Below are 16,572 nucleotides of genomic sequence, written 5' to 3'. Positions count from 1 at the left end.
GGAGGTGGGCCTGCAAACTAAGATCAAACTAGAAAGTCCTGCAGGACTGAACGGGCAAAGTAACCATCCCTATGGACCTGACTGCCCAGGCAGTAGTGTTTGGTGAACGTGTGCAAAGATGCCCACGTTGCTGCCTGACAGATGCCAAAGACTGGAACTCCGCGTGCCAATGGAGTGATCGCAGCTGTTGCTCTGGTAGAATGAGAATGCAAACTTTCAGGTGGTTACTTCATGGCCAGTGTGTAGCAGATTTTAATACAGAGAATAACCCATCGGGAGATGGTCCATTTCTGCTCTGCTAGACCTTTCTTTGCACAGACATAACCCACAAAGAGTTGATCATCTACCCAAAACTCTTGTACGATCAATGTAGAATGCCAGCACTCTTTATGGGTCCAGGCAGTGGAGTCTCTACTATTTCTTAGAGGTGTGGGGGGGGTGCATAAAAAGTAGGCAAGGTCAGGGACTGGCCTACATGAAAGGGCGTGACCACGTTTGGCAAAAAGGAGGTCCTAATGCAAAGCACCACTTTGTCATGATAGATGGAAATGTAGGGTAGCTTAGATGACAATGCCTGCAGCTCACTCACCCTTCGGGCAATTGTAATGGCCACAAGGAAGGCTGTTTTCAAGGTGAGACGCCTAAAAGGACAATTGTGGAGAGGCTCAAAGTGAGCACACATTAGGAATGTCCGAACCAAATTCAAATCCCAATGGGGCATTATGAATGGGGATGGAGGAAACATACGAGTAAGGCCTTTAAGGAACCTATTTACATCTGGTGGCTTAAGGATGATCAGACAACCTCAAACGCAGAGATAGCAGATAAGTAACCTTTGAGAGTGCCCATAGCAGAGCTCTACTGGGCCAGAAAAAGTATAAACAAGAGAACCTCAGAAAGAGGGGCAGAAAAGGGGGTCAGACTTGTCTGTGCACCATGCCACAAATTTCTTCCAATGACAAGCATATACCGTTTTGGTGGAGGGATGCCCGGCAGCCAAGATTACATTACAGACTTTGGGTGGAAGGTCAAAAGCTGTGAACTGCTGTTGCTCAATCTCCACAAATGAAGGCGGAGACTGGACAGGTTCGGGAAGAGAACTTTCCCTTGATCCTGCAACAAAAGATCCTCCGAAGGGGCAGTCTGATAGGAGGATCGAATGCCATGCTCAATAGTTCGAGATACCAGACTCTTCGTGCCCAGTCCAGAGCGACAACGATCACTTGGGCCTGGTCATTTTTGATAATTCTGACCAGAAGCGGTATGGGCAAAAAGGTGTAGAAGAGGCCAGAGTTCCACTCGAGACAAAAATCGTCATTGAGTGATCGCCGCCTTGGAAACGCCAACGTCAGTGCACATTCTCTGCAGAGGTGAACAGGTCTAACCAAGGCTCTACCCACTGCTGAAAGATCTTGTGCCACCTTTGGCTGGAGACACCATTTGTGATCGACAAACCATTATCCGCTGAGCTCGTCCGCTCTGATGTTCAGAGAGCCCACAAGATGTTGAACCATCAGAGAAATGCCCTGATGTTCCAGCCAAGTCCAGAGGTGCAGAGCCTCTTGACAAAGGGTCCATGACCCCACTCTGCCCTGATTGTTGCAGCATCACGTGGTGTGTCGTGAGTGAACACCTGCACTACCTTATCTCAGAGAGGAAGGAAATGCTTTCAATGCTAGTCTGACCGCCCAGAGCTCCAACAGATTGATGTGGAGTCCGGACTCCGCCGGGGAGCAGAGGCCTCTGATCTCCACCTCTCCAAGGTAACTGCCTCATCCCAGGAGTGGAGTAACTGTCACTACTGTTAGATCTGGTTTGGAAGGGAGCGGGATCTGCCTCTGGCCCACATGCGATTCGTTAGACACCACTGCAGATCTCACGCAGTTCCTTCCGAAAGCCGGACCATGTTGGAGAGATTCCCCTGATGCTGCACCCACTGGAACTTCAGGTTCCACTACAGAGCCCACATATGCCATCTGGCATAAGTCTCACCGAAACCCAGGACAGAGGCTGAAACATCGGTATCATAATACCTGGATATCCTGGACTCGCCGCTCGGGAGGATAAGCCTGAAACTGCACTGTGCCCAGAACAGCTCTGATGAGAGGGAGCGTCTGACAGGGAGTCAAGTGTGACTTCGACATGCTTATGGAGAGCCCCAGAAAATGCAGGAGGTCCGCCGTAGTCTGGAGGTGGGAGCCTGAGGCAAGCCCGCCTTCAACAATCAATTGTCAAGGTAGGGGAAGACTGAAGTCCCTGACCTGCGAGAACCGCCATCACCTCGGTGAACACCCGAGGGGAGCTGGCAAGGTCAAAAGGAAGCACGGTAAACTGCAACTCCAGACGTCCTCAACCAGGAGTTGCACCTAAGGGCTACAGACAATGCAAACGCTCTGTCCAGTGAGTCAGTTGTGTCTATTCCACATCGGATCGTGAACTTTGCTGCATCTTTCCCATCAGTAATTGTTTGAGAAAATACAACCTGGGCCTTCTCCAGGACCTGTGGCAGCACTTATGCAACCGTATCCCACAGCATGTGGGAATAACAGCCCAAAAGGCATTCAGTGTTCACGGACCGCAGTGCCAGGCTGACTGAAGAAAACATCTTCTTCCCAAGTGTATCCAGCATCTTGGATTCCCTATCCGGAGAGGCAGAAGGGAACTTACCCTGGGAAGTGGAGACTTGGATAACCAAGCACTCTGGGGTGGGATGTTGTGTTAGAAAACCTGGGTCACCCGGGGCAGGACGATGGTGGCGGGCAATAGTCCTGTTCACAGGATGCCCTGTGCTGGGTTTGGGCCAAGTGTCCAAAACGACGTCTGTAAGGGCTTTATTAAAGGTAAGCAGGGGTCCAGAGGATGAAGCCCCAGGCTGAAGCGCCTCTGTCAGGAGGTTAGTCCTGACTGCCACCGAAGGCAGCTCAAGGTCCAGGACCTTGGCCGCTCTCAACACCACCACTGAATATGAAGCACCCTTCTCCATAGCCATGGAATGGGGAGAGAATGCATGCCAGTATCTGGGGAGGTATCCATTCCACTGGCTTCACCCAGGTCCGTTTGCCAGTCCATGGGGTCTTGGAGGTGGTATTCCAGAGGATCCAGTGGCCCCTCCCCTTCCTCACCATACCCTAGCCCATAATAATAGGGCTCAGGATCTGACATAGGGGGGCAAGGCCCCTGCTGCTGTCTGCATCAAACGATGCCCATCCGGCTCAGTGTCTGCAATAAGGATGGGGTGCCGCCGCCCAGGGGCAAGGTGGGCGCCAGGAGCATCGACATCCGAACCAGCGCCAGGGAAGGTCAAGATGGTACGACCGGTGCCGGTTCGGATGCAGTAATGGATCCACAGGTGCCACTTGGTGCGGAGAAAAAAAGTTACTGGCGCAGAACCCAAAGGTACCCCTTTCGACTCTGCGAGTCCGAAGGCGTGCCAGCAGAGGTGGATTGCCCAAAGAAGAGGCGCATAGCCTAATAAAATTATTTTAGCTAGGCAGGGGTCACTCTGGCTCCCAGAAACTCGGGAAAGCATGAAGTCGACACAGACACAGGCTCCGCAGATGGAGGCCTCGAGCACCGATGCTCCCTCATTTTGTTGGCCGACGGATGAGGTGAAGTCGAAGAACGTTTGGCCTTCTTAGACTTCTTCTTATGCCTTGACTTACCGGAATGTCCTGAGGGCTGGGAGTGGGATGAAGAAGATGGGGGTCTCTGTCACTGATCCCGAGACCTTCCTCTCGAATGAGATTGGGACTTACACGGAGCACCTGGCGCCATCAGCTTTAGGGACCCCTCCATCAAAGCCTTCAGATTCATGGCCTGACACTCAGAGCACGACTTCGGGTTGTGGTCGCGCTCCAGACACCAGAGGCACACAAGGTGCAGATCTGCCACCAACATGACAGGACTAGCAGGGCTTGAACCCGATCTTCCTAGAGGACATCCTCGATGCACCAAGAGTTATACAACTCAAAAGAGTTTAGACAGAAGTTGAAAAAGACTGGTCAAAAACTGACTGAGGGGTAGTTCTCTTTGGATCAGCACTGGCTGGTGCCTATATAGGACGAGCAACGTCATTCAGCGCATACACCACTGCCGACAGACACGGAGCTTATCGATGCCACCTAAAGGCACGCAGGGGGATTTACTCAAGAAAAATATCCAGATAACAACTGACACTAGGGGAAATTCAAAACGTAAGGAATCTGCAACTAGAGGTCTCTATCAGATGCTTGAATTATTCTCATCGACTGCTAAATACTCATGGCCGCGTCCCTGTCCATTGTTATTTTGGACATAATACCTCCTAAATGTGGACCCAGAGGTATGCAAATCAATCTTGACCCTGCTCCCATGGGAACAGTCCAGTCCTGCCAGACAAGGTCCTCCCTGAACTGAAACACATGCAACCCAGGGCCAGTTTCGCCCTAGTTAGGGCTCATCAGGCAGCCAACGATGGACTGGAATGTGTTCTTGAGCAACTGCCAGCGGCTGGGATTAATACAAGTGTTCCGCTCATTACCTTGTTGTTGTTGCAGTTGACGCCCTAAGTGTGACTGATATGCCCACATGTGGGCCACATGATCACAGTGACACTGCAACCAAGCTATACTTGGCTGACAGAGATCTCCTTTTGACAATGTCAACAGAGATTGAAGTCCACTTAGAAATAATATCCCAAACCATACAATATACAACTGACCTACAGTACTGATAATTAAGAAACAATCATGCTGAATTGGCTGTAAAGTACAATATTACAAATACTACAATATAACATTAAAAATACTATGAATGCTAAACAAATGATCAACATACGTAATCATTCAACATGACTGTTTTTCTTCACTTCTCTTTAACCCACACTACCCATGGGTGTCTGAACAACCTCACACTTGCTTCCACCTTCCCCAACCTTGCATCCAAGTGTGCATGTCCACCTCGCTACATTTGGTAATCTTCCTAGATTTCCATTTCTTTCCATCTTCCAAACAAACATTCTTCCCACAATGAATTTGAAGTTGTATTGCAGATTCAGTGTACATCAAATCAACCCTGGCAGATCAGCACCTCTCTACTCATTGTTCTGGAACGTCTTCTCCAGAACCCTCAGCAACATAAGAATCTTATACATAAGCATATCTAATACTTAATGGAACATAATCTTAACAGGAGGTTGAGGATCCTTGAGGATGCTGAGAAGGTCAGCAAAGTCTTTGAAAGATAGGGCTGTGAAGGATAACCACTGTGGGGTAAAGTGCACAGAGGAGGGTGTCGTCGGCGAAGCAGGCTTAGTGTTGTTGATTTTCTAAATTATTACAAGATGTAAGAGGCTGAGAAGTGATGGGGTCATCAGGTTTATATTTTTCTTCTGTTTTGCTGCCTGCACACAGAACTTTTGTTGTCGCTGACACCTTTGGAGTTTAAGAGAACTTAGCAGCTCCACTTGCACTAGCCAGTTTAGCTGCTGAAGAATGAGTATTCACACTGTTTTACAGAATTGTGTCGCTGTTGTTGAAAAGTGTATTGTGATGATGTAGGCTTCAATAACGTACATTCCATAGGCGGGGCATCAGACGGGTAATAATGTTGCTTAATGGAAAAGTACGAGAAATAGCATGTGGGATACATTATGTCCTTTGAACCCAAACTTTAAACTCGGGTGAGTAGAAAGACGCACTAGAAATCAGTTGCAGTAATCAACCTTGCCCTGCCCATTTAATGCATATCTTTTTCAACTTCACTACATTTTGTAAACCGTGAATTTCGTTGCTGTACTTTACATAATAGTGATACATATTTTCTTGTTGTTTAAATGGTTTAAAAGTGGTTTGCTTACCAATAGAAATGACAAGATCTCTCCTAAGTACAAATCCAATGAGCCTCTGAGACGCTTGTGACACCACCACTGGATAACCGCTGTATGGTGTTTCAGCGATGATGGCCTCCACCTGCTCCACTGTCATGGAGTCCTGAATAAGCACAGCCAGCACAGGGTCGTTCCGCCGTGGCCTCATCACGTCCATGGCTAAAGTCTTGTGACTGAACTCTTCCTTTGCTTCTAGGAAAGGGTAGCCATTAAGGCGGATATGGGCATCATAAATACCCTCTCGCCCAATGGCATCGGCTACCCACTTGCTAGTCATTGCAGCTGCCATTAAAGGCACAATGTACTCCAACCCTCCTGTCAGTTCAAACATAATAACCACCAGTGACACTGTCATCCTCGTCACTCCACCTGGAACATACAAACAGAAATATTCAAATGAATGGAGTCTCAACTTCCAGTCTTTGTGACTGAAACTTCAGTCATTATTTAGAATAAATAAAAAACAATTTTTTCATAAGAATAAACAGGTTCATTAGTCTGCCTTTTTTCTCGGTTTGTAATTTACCAAGAGACTACTAACAGTCGTCTGATTCTCAAAACCATCTTTCTTTTTCAATGGAACTGTTGTCCACAACAATTTTAGAAGGATTGCAGGCAACTGGCATGCAAGTTTATATGGCCGTTTTGTTATAAGTTAATTAACGAATGGCATAGAAGAAATTAGTAATTTTAAAAATTTATGTTAGTGAGAGGTGTAGTGCAGAGCAAAGCAAACATCTACCCAACTACTAATGTGCATCAAAATTGCTTGGACTGGCTAACAAGGAAATTGAACAGATGACGGGCAAAATAGTCATTCATTCGTTTCCCTCCCTAATCAAAATGCCAGAAAGAGTGGGTGTGTCATTCTTGCATCTTTGCGAAGCAAAATCTTTTTGACCAATGTAAATGCAATATTTTTCAGGGACTCTTCAATGCTTGCAGATATATCCCATTTTCTAAATAACAATATCTTTAAATGTTTCAGTTTGCACAGTGTGTATACAGACAGTACACTGAGATAGTTCAATAGCACATTGAGCCTGGTGCACGTTGAAAACCAACCCACCATCAGCAAAGTATCGAGCCCACTGGCTTCTTGACTGCCAATGTTTAGGTTACCATCATCATAATGTGGGGGAATATCATCACCATCATCTCCATTGTCATCACCAAGTAGTGGCTGGCTTTGATCTAACTCCGTCAAAAAGTCAATGGAGCTTCTGATAGCAGCTCCGCAGTAGAGGCAGTGTTCTGCTTGAATTTGACTGTATGGGCTCAGGGTGCATTGGGATGAATTTGAGACGTGACCTCGGTGGAGGCCGAGAAAAGTTGGGTTCAAAGTTGGACACTGGTATCAGCACAAAGTTCTTGTCTGGCACAGTGGTACGGAGGTCGACGTTGAAGAGACCAGTGAAGATTGTGTCACTCGAATGGTACTCGTCAAAGCTCGTGCTGAATCCCAGGAGAGTTCAGGAGGCAACGTGGACATATTCACTGGTGGTAACCTGACTGTAGGCCACTGCAGATCCTTAGAACTCAGGGTGCATCTGGACCAATTATACAATTAGCTCCTCAATGGGAGACCATCACCTTGACGACATAGAGTGGCGGTCCCAACTGGCCTCCTTGACAGCTTACTAGAAGACTTCGACCACAAAAAGAATCTGCTGTAGGAGCAGATTCAACAATGGGAATGAAACCGCACTCTCAACTGAGTGAACGCAAGACGTGCATGGTTTCTTCTGATGTTCAGTGATGTACAGCTTCGCTTCATGGTCCTAAATTATCACTTTCGGGTTCACAAGGGTGCATTCCTCACACAACTTGGAGCTGTGTCTCAAGCCCAAACACCAGAGACACACTTGGTCAATCACTGCAGGGGTGTGGAATTTAATAAATTATCTTCTTGTCCATGGGACAGACTGCTTCATAAATCTACTTGTCCTGTAAAAATATCTACTTGGCCCTTTGGTGCAATGTAGAGCAGAAACAAATGACAGAAATCTCATTATATTAGAGCGCTGATTTTAGCCTCTCTGATTATGCCAGGGCTAATGCTATAATAGGGCTTGAATACTAGCAATTTCCTTAGTTTGCCACCTTGCTGCAGATCTACATACTGGTGCTGGAGGTAGCGGTAAGCAAACGTCCCAGGGCTCAAATGCCCTTTTGAGGCTGTGCAAACCTACTAACTTACATGTTTTAAGGGTTTTCATCAGCTCTTTTCTAATTTTTCCCATACTGAAAAAGGTTGGAAATTTACTCATGGCAAGGGCAGAAGTAAAACTTCTTCCAGGGTTGGGAAAAAAGGGTTTGAGGGAAAGTGTACTTGTAACACTTAACAGATTTTCGCATGAGCAAATCTACACACGCATATTTATTTGTGCTAAAATACAGTTCACAAATATTTTCTAGGAGTACGAATTCCTGGTCCACGTCTGTAAATTCATGAAATATGGAAGTCTGCACTAATGCAAAAACATATACCATAAGTGCACTTTTGTGACTTTCTTTAATAATTAGCCCCCTAATTATGTCTGGCATTAATCAAGATCTTTTTTTTTAATTAAAACTCTGTCTTTCTCACTGTCAGTGATAGCAACCTGCTCTTTCACAAGGAGCACATGAGCACACAGAGTAGTTTTGTTCAGTGCCAGAACTACTGTGGCAATGTTTGCTTTTACTTTGTTCCAATGTTTGTTACAATGGTGAGGGCCCGACAGGTCCCAGAACAATAACATTTTACAACAGCCATGTCAAAACAAGACATGTGTTGACAAAGTCATAAGCAAGGCCATTGAAATTATTTGTCAGGAGAGAGTCAAATTAGTGGCAGGGATTAGTAAATTATACAGCAAGAAAAGGCAAATTACATTGCATAATGTGGCACATTTCATAATAGTTATTACTTCATTGTTTCGTCATTTTTAAACTTAGTAACACTGTCTGGGAATTGGTTGCACCTCATAAGTACCAGTTAAACTCCCAAAATAGCACAAGCAATATAAAAGCGACCAATCCAGCTTTGCAAAGGGCTTTCCACTGAGTGACAACACATATCTGTGCATTTTTAGTAACTTTTGAACTGTTTGAGCTAGGAACAATTTTTTATGTTAAGATCTGCAGTTTATACAGCAGATGATGGATAATGTAGAAAAGGCAGCAAATCTACAATTATGCAAAAATCACAGTGGCCACATAATTCCAGTGGACCTGGCCATAAGACTGACTACCAGTGTTGGACCTATTGGCTTTGCCAATGCTTGCTTACTCTCATGTCTCCCATAATCTTGGTGAAACTGGTAATACTGATTTTCCATTATGAATATTGTTTGGAATTACTGCCATGCATCAACACATTTTACTAAACGGTGCTGCAAAGGAATGGTAACTACAATTTCACAGTAATTTTGCAAAACATTTTTTTTCTTAGTTGCATTTTATTTTGAAAGCAAAGAGTCATTAATATTGCTTTCAGGCTTCTGCAAATATTTGCATCTAATCAGAGAGCATTCTGGAAGCATTATACATAGCCTCATGTTATTAAACTTTTCAAACGTGTGTGTACACATTTTTTTTTTTTTTTACTGGAACCACTATCAGTAGTGCAGTCCGAGCTTTCAACATTTATTTACAGCGCTCACACTAATAATAAAGGCTTTGCATTAATGAACCATAAATTCAAGTTCCAACAGCATTAAAATACGGACACAAACATTACCTCAACTGCAGACAATTCCTTTTCCTGCTCCATAATGTAAACTAGCAGCCGGAGGGGTTTATGCTGCAGGGGGTTGGGCCTACTTGTCCCAAGGACAAAATAAACATGAAAACTTGTTGTTCTGGACACAAAACAATATGTCCTTGTGGTCTGGTTATAGGAATTCCACACCCCTGAACTGGCATCTGTTTTTAACAGTCATGACATGCTTTATTTTATATCCTGTAGTTTTTGAGAAGGGACATTATTCCCTTGAACACTGGTTTAAATCGTTTTGGAGAACAAACTCAATCTGATGAGGAAAAGGAGAGCAGAGCTCTAGATCCATGATCAAAGGCATGAAAGAAAGTTATGACAGCATGTAGGTGCGGCACCTATATGCTCCTCTGCTCCATCACTTCTGGGGCAGATCGGAGTCACTGCAGAGCCAAACAGCTCCCCCGGCAGGCACACAAGGACACTGCTGTGAAATCTTTCCAGATCCAGTCTGGAATTTTGAGTAACTCTAAAGGTGAGGAATTTGCACCAGAAGAAATAATTTTAAATAGGTTAACCTCAACAGACTTGGAAGAGCTATTAGAAAAGGTAAACAGTTTAATTCTGATTTTCTGACTAAGAGAAAGATGGATAACTTACCTAGGCAAGCAGCTGCTCCAACCATCGCATAAAGACCAGGAGTAATGCAATCAGTCCCTTGGCTGCACCAGTCCTTGAAGATGGACCAATCACGATTATAGTAAGCTAACAGCTCAATTCCAACACCTAGCAGCCTCCCAACAATTGCTCCGACAGCCATGCTGGGGATAAAGAGACCAGAAGGGACCTGCAGCAATACAAGCAAAACTGAAGGTCACACCAGTGTTAGCAGTGCAAATAAATATTCAAAACAGATGCTTTTTATGGCTATGAAGACCATCTGCCATGAGGCAACAAAACCAATACACAATACACATACCAGCAGGACAGCAGGAACTCTGACATGATCAAGCAGTATAAAATGCCCTGGTATGTTTGAACAAACACTACATGCATTTACCATAGTAAATATTTTTATACACATCACCCAAACCTCAAACATCCTGAAGATGATATTAACAACTTTACCCAAGCCTCCGAGAATAGAAGGCATGAGCAGGAAAGAATAATGTTACTTATCCTGTAAGCATCTGTTTGTGGCATGTAGTGCTGTAGATTCACATGCTCTGCATACTCCTGACATCTAGTGTTGGGTCCGGAGAGGTGCAATTTGTTTTTCTTCAAAGAAGTCTTTCGAGTCACAAGACCGAGTGACTCCTCCGCTCAGTGATATTGCACATGGGCATCGACTCCTTTGTTAGATTGTTTTCCCGCTGGTGGGTGAGAAAGGAGTGTAAAGAATGTGCAGGAAAGGAGATGTCCATACAAAATGTAAACACATGTAGAAATATATACATATATAATGTAGCTGCAATGGCCACAGGCGTCTGGGGAGGACGTATGTGCTTACAGGGTAAGTAACATTATACCCTTGATGGCATGTGTGGCAGTAGATACACATGCTCTGCATAGACTGTAAAGAAGTCCCTCCGCATAAGCAGTGGCTAGCCCGTGGGAGTTGCAGTTGCTTGGCAAAGGGGATGTAGCACAGCCTGATCATACAGTGTAAGTGAGATTTGCTCTCTGTAAGTGAAGGAGATAGCAAACAATTTCTTGAACTGAGGATTTCATTTGATCAATGTGTTAGGGTTTACAGTAGAAAACAAAAACATTTCCATTCGGCTGCATAGCAAGCTCTAGTAGCTGGTCTACATGCTTCCTTAAGAATGCCCATACATTCCGCAGGGAGACTAAGATAGCCAAACTCTATGATCTCAGTAGCCAGATTGCAAGGTTGAGTGACCTGGTGTCTGGATGTAGAATTTGTCTTTGATTCTCTGTGAGAAGATCCGGCCTGTTAGGGAGCTTCTCGTATGGGACTACTGATAGATCCAGGAGCGTGGTGAACCATGGCTGGCATGCCCATGTGGAAGTCACAAGGATCATGGTGAGAGATGTTTACCTAAACTTCTGAACCAGAAAGGGAAGGAGAGGGAGAGGTGGAAAAGCATAGGCAAATATCTCTGACCAGCTCATCCATCGAGCATTGCCCTTGGATAGAGGGTGTGGGTACCCGGAGGCGAAGCATTTCTGCTGTGGTGAAGAGGTCTATGTGAGGCGCTCCCCCACCCCCACCTTTTTAAGTATGGCTGGAGGACTTGTGGGTGGAGTTCCATCTTGTAGACTTGTTGCAGCATCCTGCTGAGCAGTTCTGCAAAGTCGCTGTACACTCCCGGAAGATATTCCGCCAACAGGTGAATGTGATGAACAGTCCACTTCCATTTGGTCTGAGACAGGTGTGATAGTTGAGAAGATTGTGCCCACCCCCGTTTCTGTAAGCAGTACATGGCTTTCATACTGTCCATCCGGACTAAAACAACCTTGTGAGTCAGGTGGGGTAGGAAATCTTTCAGAGCTAGAAATACCGTTTGAAGCTCCACGTAGTTGATGTGGAGAGACTGGTGTTTGGCATCCCACAGATCTTGAACTGTCAAGTCTTGGAGGTGAGCACCCCAACCCATGAGTGATGCATCAGTGGTCAGTGTTAGCTGAGGAACAGTGACTAGAAAAGGGCGCTCCTTTAACAGGTTGTTGGGTGTTCCACCACTGCAGAGAACAGTGAGCTTGGCGGTCTAACAACACTAGATCATCCTGGTGACACTGACTGAGACCACTGATGAGATAGGCACTTCTGTAGGGAACGCATGTGCAATCTCGGATGAGGAATTATGGCAGTGCAGGAAGCCATCATTCCTAAGAGACACATTATGTTCCTTACTGTGTAATATTGATGCTGTTGGAACTGTGGCAGAAGTGTTCGAAAACTCTGAATGTGAGCTGGATTGGGGTATGCTAACAATGACAGAGTTTAAAACTGGGCCTAAGTAAAGTTGAATTTGTAGTGGTTGAAGATGGGATTAGGGAATGTTGAGAGTAAATCCCAGTTTTTGATCAGTTTTTGATGGAGATCCACTGTCATCAGAGTGTGCTGTTGACAGTGATGCAGGGTACTGGCTTAGATAAGTCAGTCGTCCAGGTAAGGAAAGACATGGTCGTTTTGCCATCGCAAGAGTGCTGCGACCGCTGCTAAGCATTTGTGAACACCCTGGGAACGGTGATTACCCCAAAGGAAAGGACTTTGAACTGATGTTTACTGCAATGATGAACCTTAAGTATTTTCGGTGTGCAGGGTGAATCGGTATGTGAAAATAGGCGTCTTTTAGATCTAATGGTGTCATACAATTGCCTTGCTGTAGAAGTGGAATGACATCTTGAAGTTTGACCATATGAAAGTATTCTGATAGGTGTATTTGTTTAGGGGTCGGAGATCCAGTATTGGTCTGAGCGACCCATTTTTTTTGGGGGGGGAAATCAGGAAGTATGGGGACTATACTCCAGAGGCTTTGTGTTGCAGAGGAACAGGCTCTATGGCTCCTTTGAGAAGAAGGGCTTGGACTTCTTGTTTGAGAAGCGTTAAGTGTTCCGGTCATAACCCGTGGGCGCAAGGGGGAATGCTGGGAGGTGTGGTAATGAGCTCCAGACAATAGATATGTTGGATTATGGCAAGGACCCACTGGTCTGTAGTGATGATGTCCCAGATGTTGTGAAAATGTTGGAGCATTCCCCCAACAGGTGTTGGATGTTCGGGGGGAAGGTAGAGGTAGTCACTGCTTGGCATTGGAGGAAGATCTGTGTGGGGCGGTACTCTTTCCCCTGCCCTTATTATTTGATCCTCTGTGGGAGCCTCTGAAGTAGCCTCTAGTGTAAGAGGAATGAGACTGTCTGCCTTGTGAAGTGGAAGCCTCAGTGGTGGAGGATTTAGAAGGTCCCCCGTACCCTGGGCGACAAAAGGAACCTCTCTGTGTGGGAGTTTGTATGGTACCCATGGCCTTGAAAGTGTTGGTGTCCTTTTTCATTTTATCAAGTGTTGTGTCCACTTGCGGTACAAACAGGTGCTTCTTGTCAAAGGGCATGTTGAGTACTGCTTGTTGGATCTCCGGTTTGAAGCCGGAACAGCAAAGTCAAGTATGCCGCCTTAAGAGGATACTGGTGTTGATCCCTCCGGTCGCTGTGTCTGCTGCATCAAGGGCACAACAAAAATAATTATCAGTAATAACCTGGCCCCCTGAGACAATTTGATGTCCCCTTTTATGGAGCAATTCCTCCATCTCATCCCAATGTGCCCGACTGTAATGGGCCGAAAGGGCTTGAGAATTGGCAATGCGCCAATCATTAGCAGCCTGCACTGTAACCCTCTTTCCTTCAGCGTCAATGCATTTGCTCTCCTTGTCTGAGGTAGGAATGTCCCCAGTAGCCTAGCTATTAGCCTGCTTATGGGCACTAGTGGCCACTATTGAATCACGTGGTACTTGTGCCCTAATGTAAAGTAGGCCAGAGGGGCCGCTTTATATTTTTTACCCACCCTTGGTGTAATTACCATAGAATGTACAGGTTCCTTAAATATATCCTACATGTGTCTGAGTATACCAAGGACCATGGGAAGAAATTGTTTGTCCCTGTGCGTGGAAGAGTGGGTGCTAAACAAGAAATCCTGTTCTACGGGTTCCTCGTGACACTACATGGTGAAAAGCTGCTGTCCGAGAAACTACCTGTTGATAGGAGGTAGAGTGCTCTGGAGGAGAGGGGCATGCAAGGTAAAGATCTGGGTTATTAGATGTAATAAGATCAGGATCGTAGCTATCACGTGAATCTGTGTCATCAGGAGGACCCTGTAAACCCTCAGTGTAGTGACCCCTGAGGAGTGTCATCCCCTTGTATAGGGGATGGAGGAGAGTGGTGGGGGGGTGAGCAAGAGGTGGTGGTGATGAAGGTGGCGAAGAGGAGGAGAAGGCAGATTAAGTGGGATGAAGGTGGTGGCGGAGGAGGAGGAGAAGGCCGATGAAGTGGGCTAGTAGTCCTGTCCTTTGTCCTCTTCCTAGGAAGGATGGGAATCTGTAGGGCCTCCTCAAAAGTTAATTTCTTCTTAGGAGGCACAGGAGAGGAAGGTGTAGCGATGATGTGGTTTGTGCCTTCTTGAATATGAAGTTGCCACTGTTTAGGATTCATCTTTTCAAGAATTGGCTGAATTAGAGAAAGGCTGGTTGAAGACTGGCCAGAGTCTCTGGGTCCAAAAACTTCAGCTCAAATGGCTTCATGATCTTGATCAACGCACAAGTTGAAGCTGTCAGGTCAATGCCGAGGTTCGGATCGATACTGAAACTATCTCTCGGTCCAAAGATGTGGAGGTCAAAGTCAAGGCAGAGGGCTTAGCCTACGTAGCTATCTCGGGCTCCGAGCCAAAAGACAGGGCTTCCAAAGCAGTTTTTCGGTACCAACCATGGTTGGATGTCAGTGGAAGACCAGCGACCTCTATAATCGGCTGGAGAGCATTTTTGGAGGTTTCCTGTGGGAAAGCTGGGGCCACAGTACTCACACGCTGGCAGAAAAAAAAAAGTCTTGGCATTCGATGTGGGACTCCAATCGGACTCTGAGCTGTCTTGGATGGACAAAGTTTTCTCCTCCGGCACAAGTTCTTCCCTGAAAAGTCAGGGGTGTCATCTGACACCCTCTGGGCCATTTCCAGTCGACGAGCCCTATGGTCCCGAAAGTTTTTAGATCGAAAAGATTTGCAGGTGTCGCAAGGTTGCACACAAGATGCTGATCAGTGTGCAGGAATTTGGCGTGGCACAGTGGACAGAAACAGAATGGAATACGTTCCATCAGGGCACCATTTCAGTCGATTCCGGGGCCATGCGAAGGTAGGCCCGAGACATGCGTTAACGCCCCAAGGGGCAGTCGGTCAAACCCCAAACCAATGAAAAAATGCAAGGATGCCTAATATGGAAAAGCACGATGGAACATAATACTGTTAGAACAGAAAATAAAGATTGACAATTAAACTGAACAGAGTCGAGAAGACAGAGGAGAGGTGCCCACGTCCGAACCCAACAACAGAAAGAAAACAATCTAACAAAGGAGTTGATGCCCATGTGCAATATCACAGAGAGTCACTCGATCTTGTGACTCGAAAGACTTCTTCGAAGAAAAACAACTTGCACCACTCCACACGCAACATAAGATGGCAGGAGCATGCAGAGCATGTGTATCTACAGCCACACATGCCATTGAACATGGGTTATCCATCAGAAAAGTGTTAACAGAACTAAATTGTTTTCTTGATGAATCCTTCTTCTCACATACAGATCACTCATTCCCAAAAGACTCAGAGTAGCATTCATAACATAAGAGGAGTTCAATATCCGACATTGTAAAAATGTATATAATAAATGTATTTCTACTTGTACCAAGAAGTTAATGCACCAGAGAAGGGTTACATCAGCGTAAAATGGCATTTATTGAATGACTGCATAGCATTTATATAAACTTAGCACAATTTTTAATATGGATGCATTCATAGGCTCCAATAGTAAGGAAAATGGGTGTGATGTCCAAAGAATTTTGCAGAAGCATTTTGAATGAGCCAATAGGAAGGGGCATGAAAGGAGTGTTCCATCCTACTACGATTCACAATTACATGTATGATGATTAATTTGTGGCTACAATGATGGATGCACACCACTAATCAAAAACAGACTTCCAGGTTGGGGTAGAATCTGATTAAAAAAATAGATCTCACACGGGGACACAGCTTTCCCTTTGAGAATCATGTTAGGTGGTCTTGCAGAAAGCAGGCAGTGGACCAGAGGAGCTCTGCGTCCCCCACCCAATGTCTTCCAAAAAAGGGAAAACAAGATTTTGTTTAAAAGTACCTGTTTCTTTAAGGTACAAAAACTGTTTAAAAAAAAAAAAAAAAAAGGTTTCCCATTGCTTTGAATGCAAAGGAGGTATGCAGTCTCTCGCAACTCATACTTATGTTTGTAGCCAATCACAGGGTGTAGCAAATAGT

General features: G+C 45.5%; 1 protein-coding gene across 4 annotated transcripts in view; it reads right to left on the bottom strand.

Moving 5' to 3' along the window:
* The window catches only part of CLCN5 (chloride voltage-gated channel 5), a 214,621-nt gene that overhangs the window by 13,768 nt on the left and 184,281 nt on the right, over window positions 1–16,572 (bottom strand). For all 4 annotated transcript variants that reach the window (XM_069211865.1, XM_069211866.1, XM_069211868.1 and 1 more), the window contains 2 exons: window positions 10,227–10,413; window positions 5,837–6,235 (listed from right to left, as the gene is read on the bottom strand). In XM_069211865.1, coding sequence (XP_069067966.1) covers window positions 5,837–6,235; window positions 10,227–10,413 — 586 coding nt within the window. The remainder of the gene's footprint in view (window positions 1–5,836; window positions 6,236–10,226; window positions 10,414–16,572) is intronic.

Source organism: Pleurodeles waltl, chromosome 10 (genome assembly GCF_031143425.1).
Source record: "Pleurodeles waltl isolate 20211129_DDA chromosome 10, aPleWal1.hap1.20221129, whole genome shotgun sequence".
In the NCBI taxonomy this organism is placed as follows: Eukaryota; Metazoa; Chordata; class Amphibia; order Caudata; family Salamandridae; genus Pleurodeles; species Pleurodeles waltl.
Note: the sequence above shows the minus strand (reverse complement) of the source record. Positions and strands in the feature narration are given on the sequence as shown.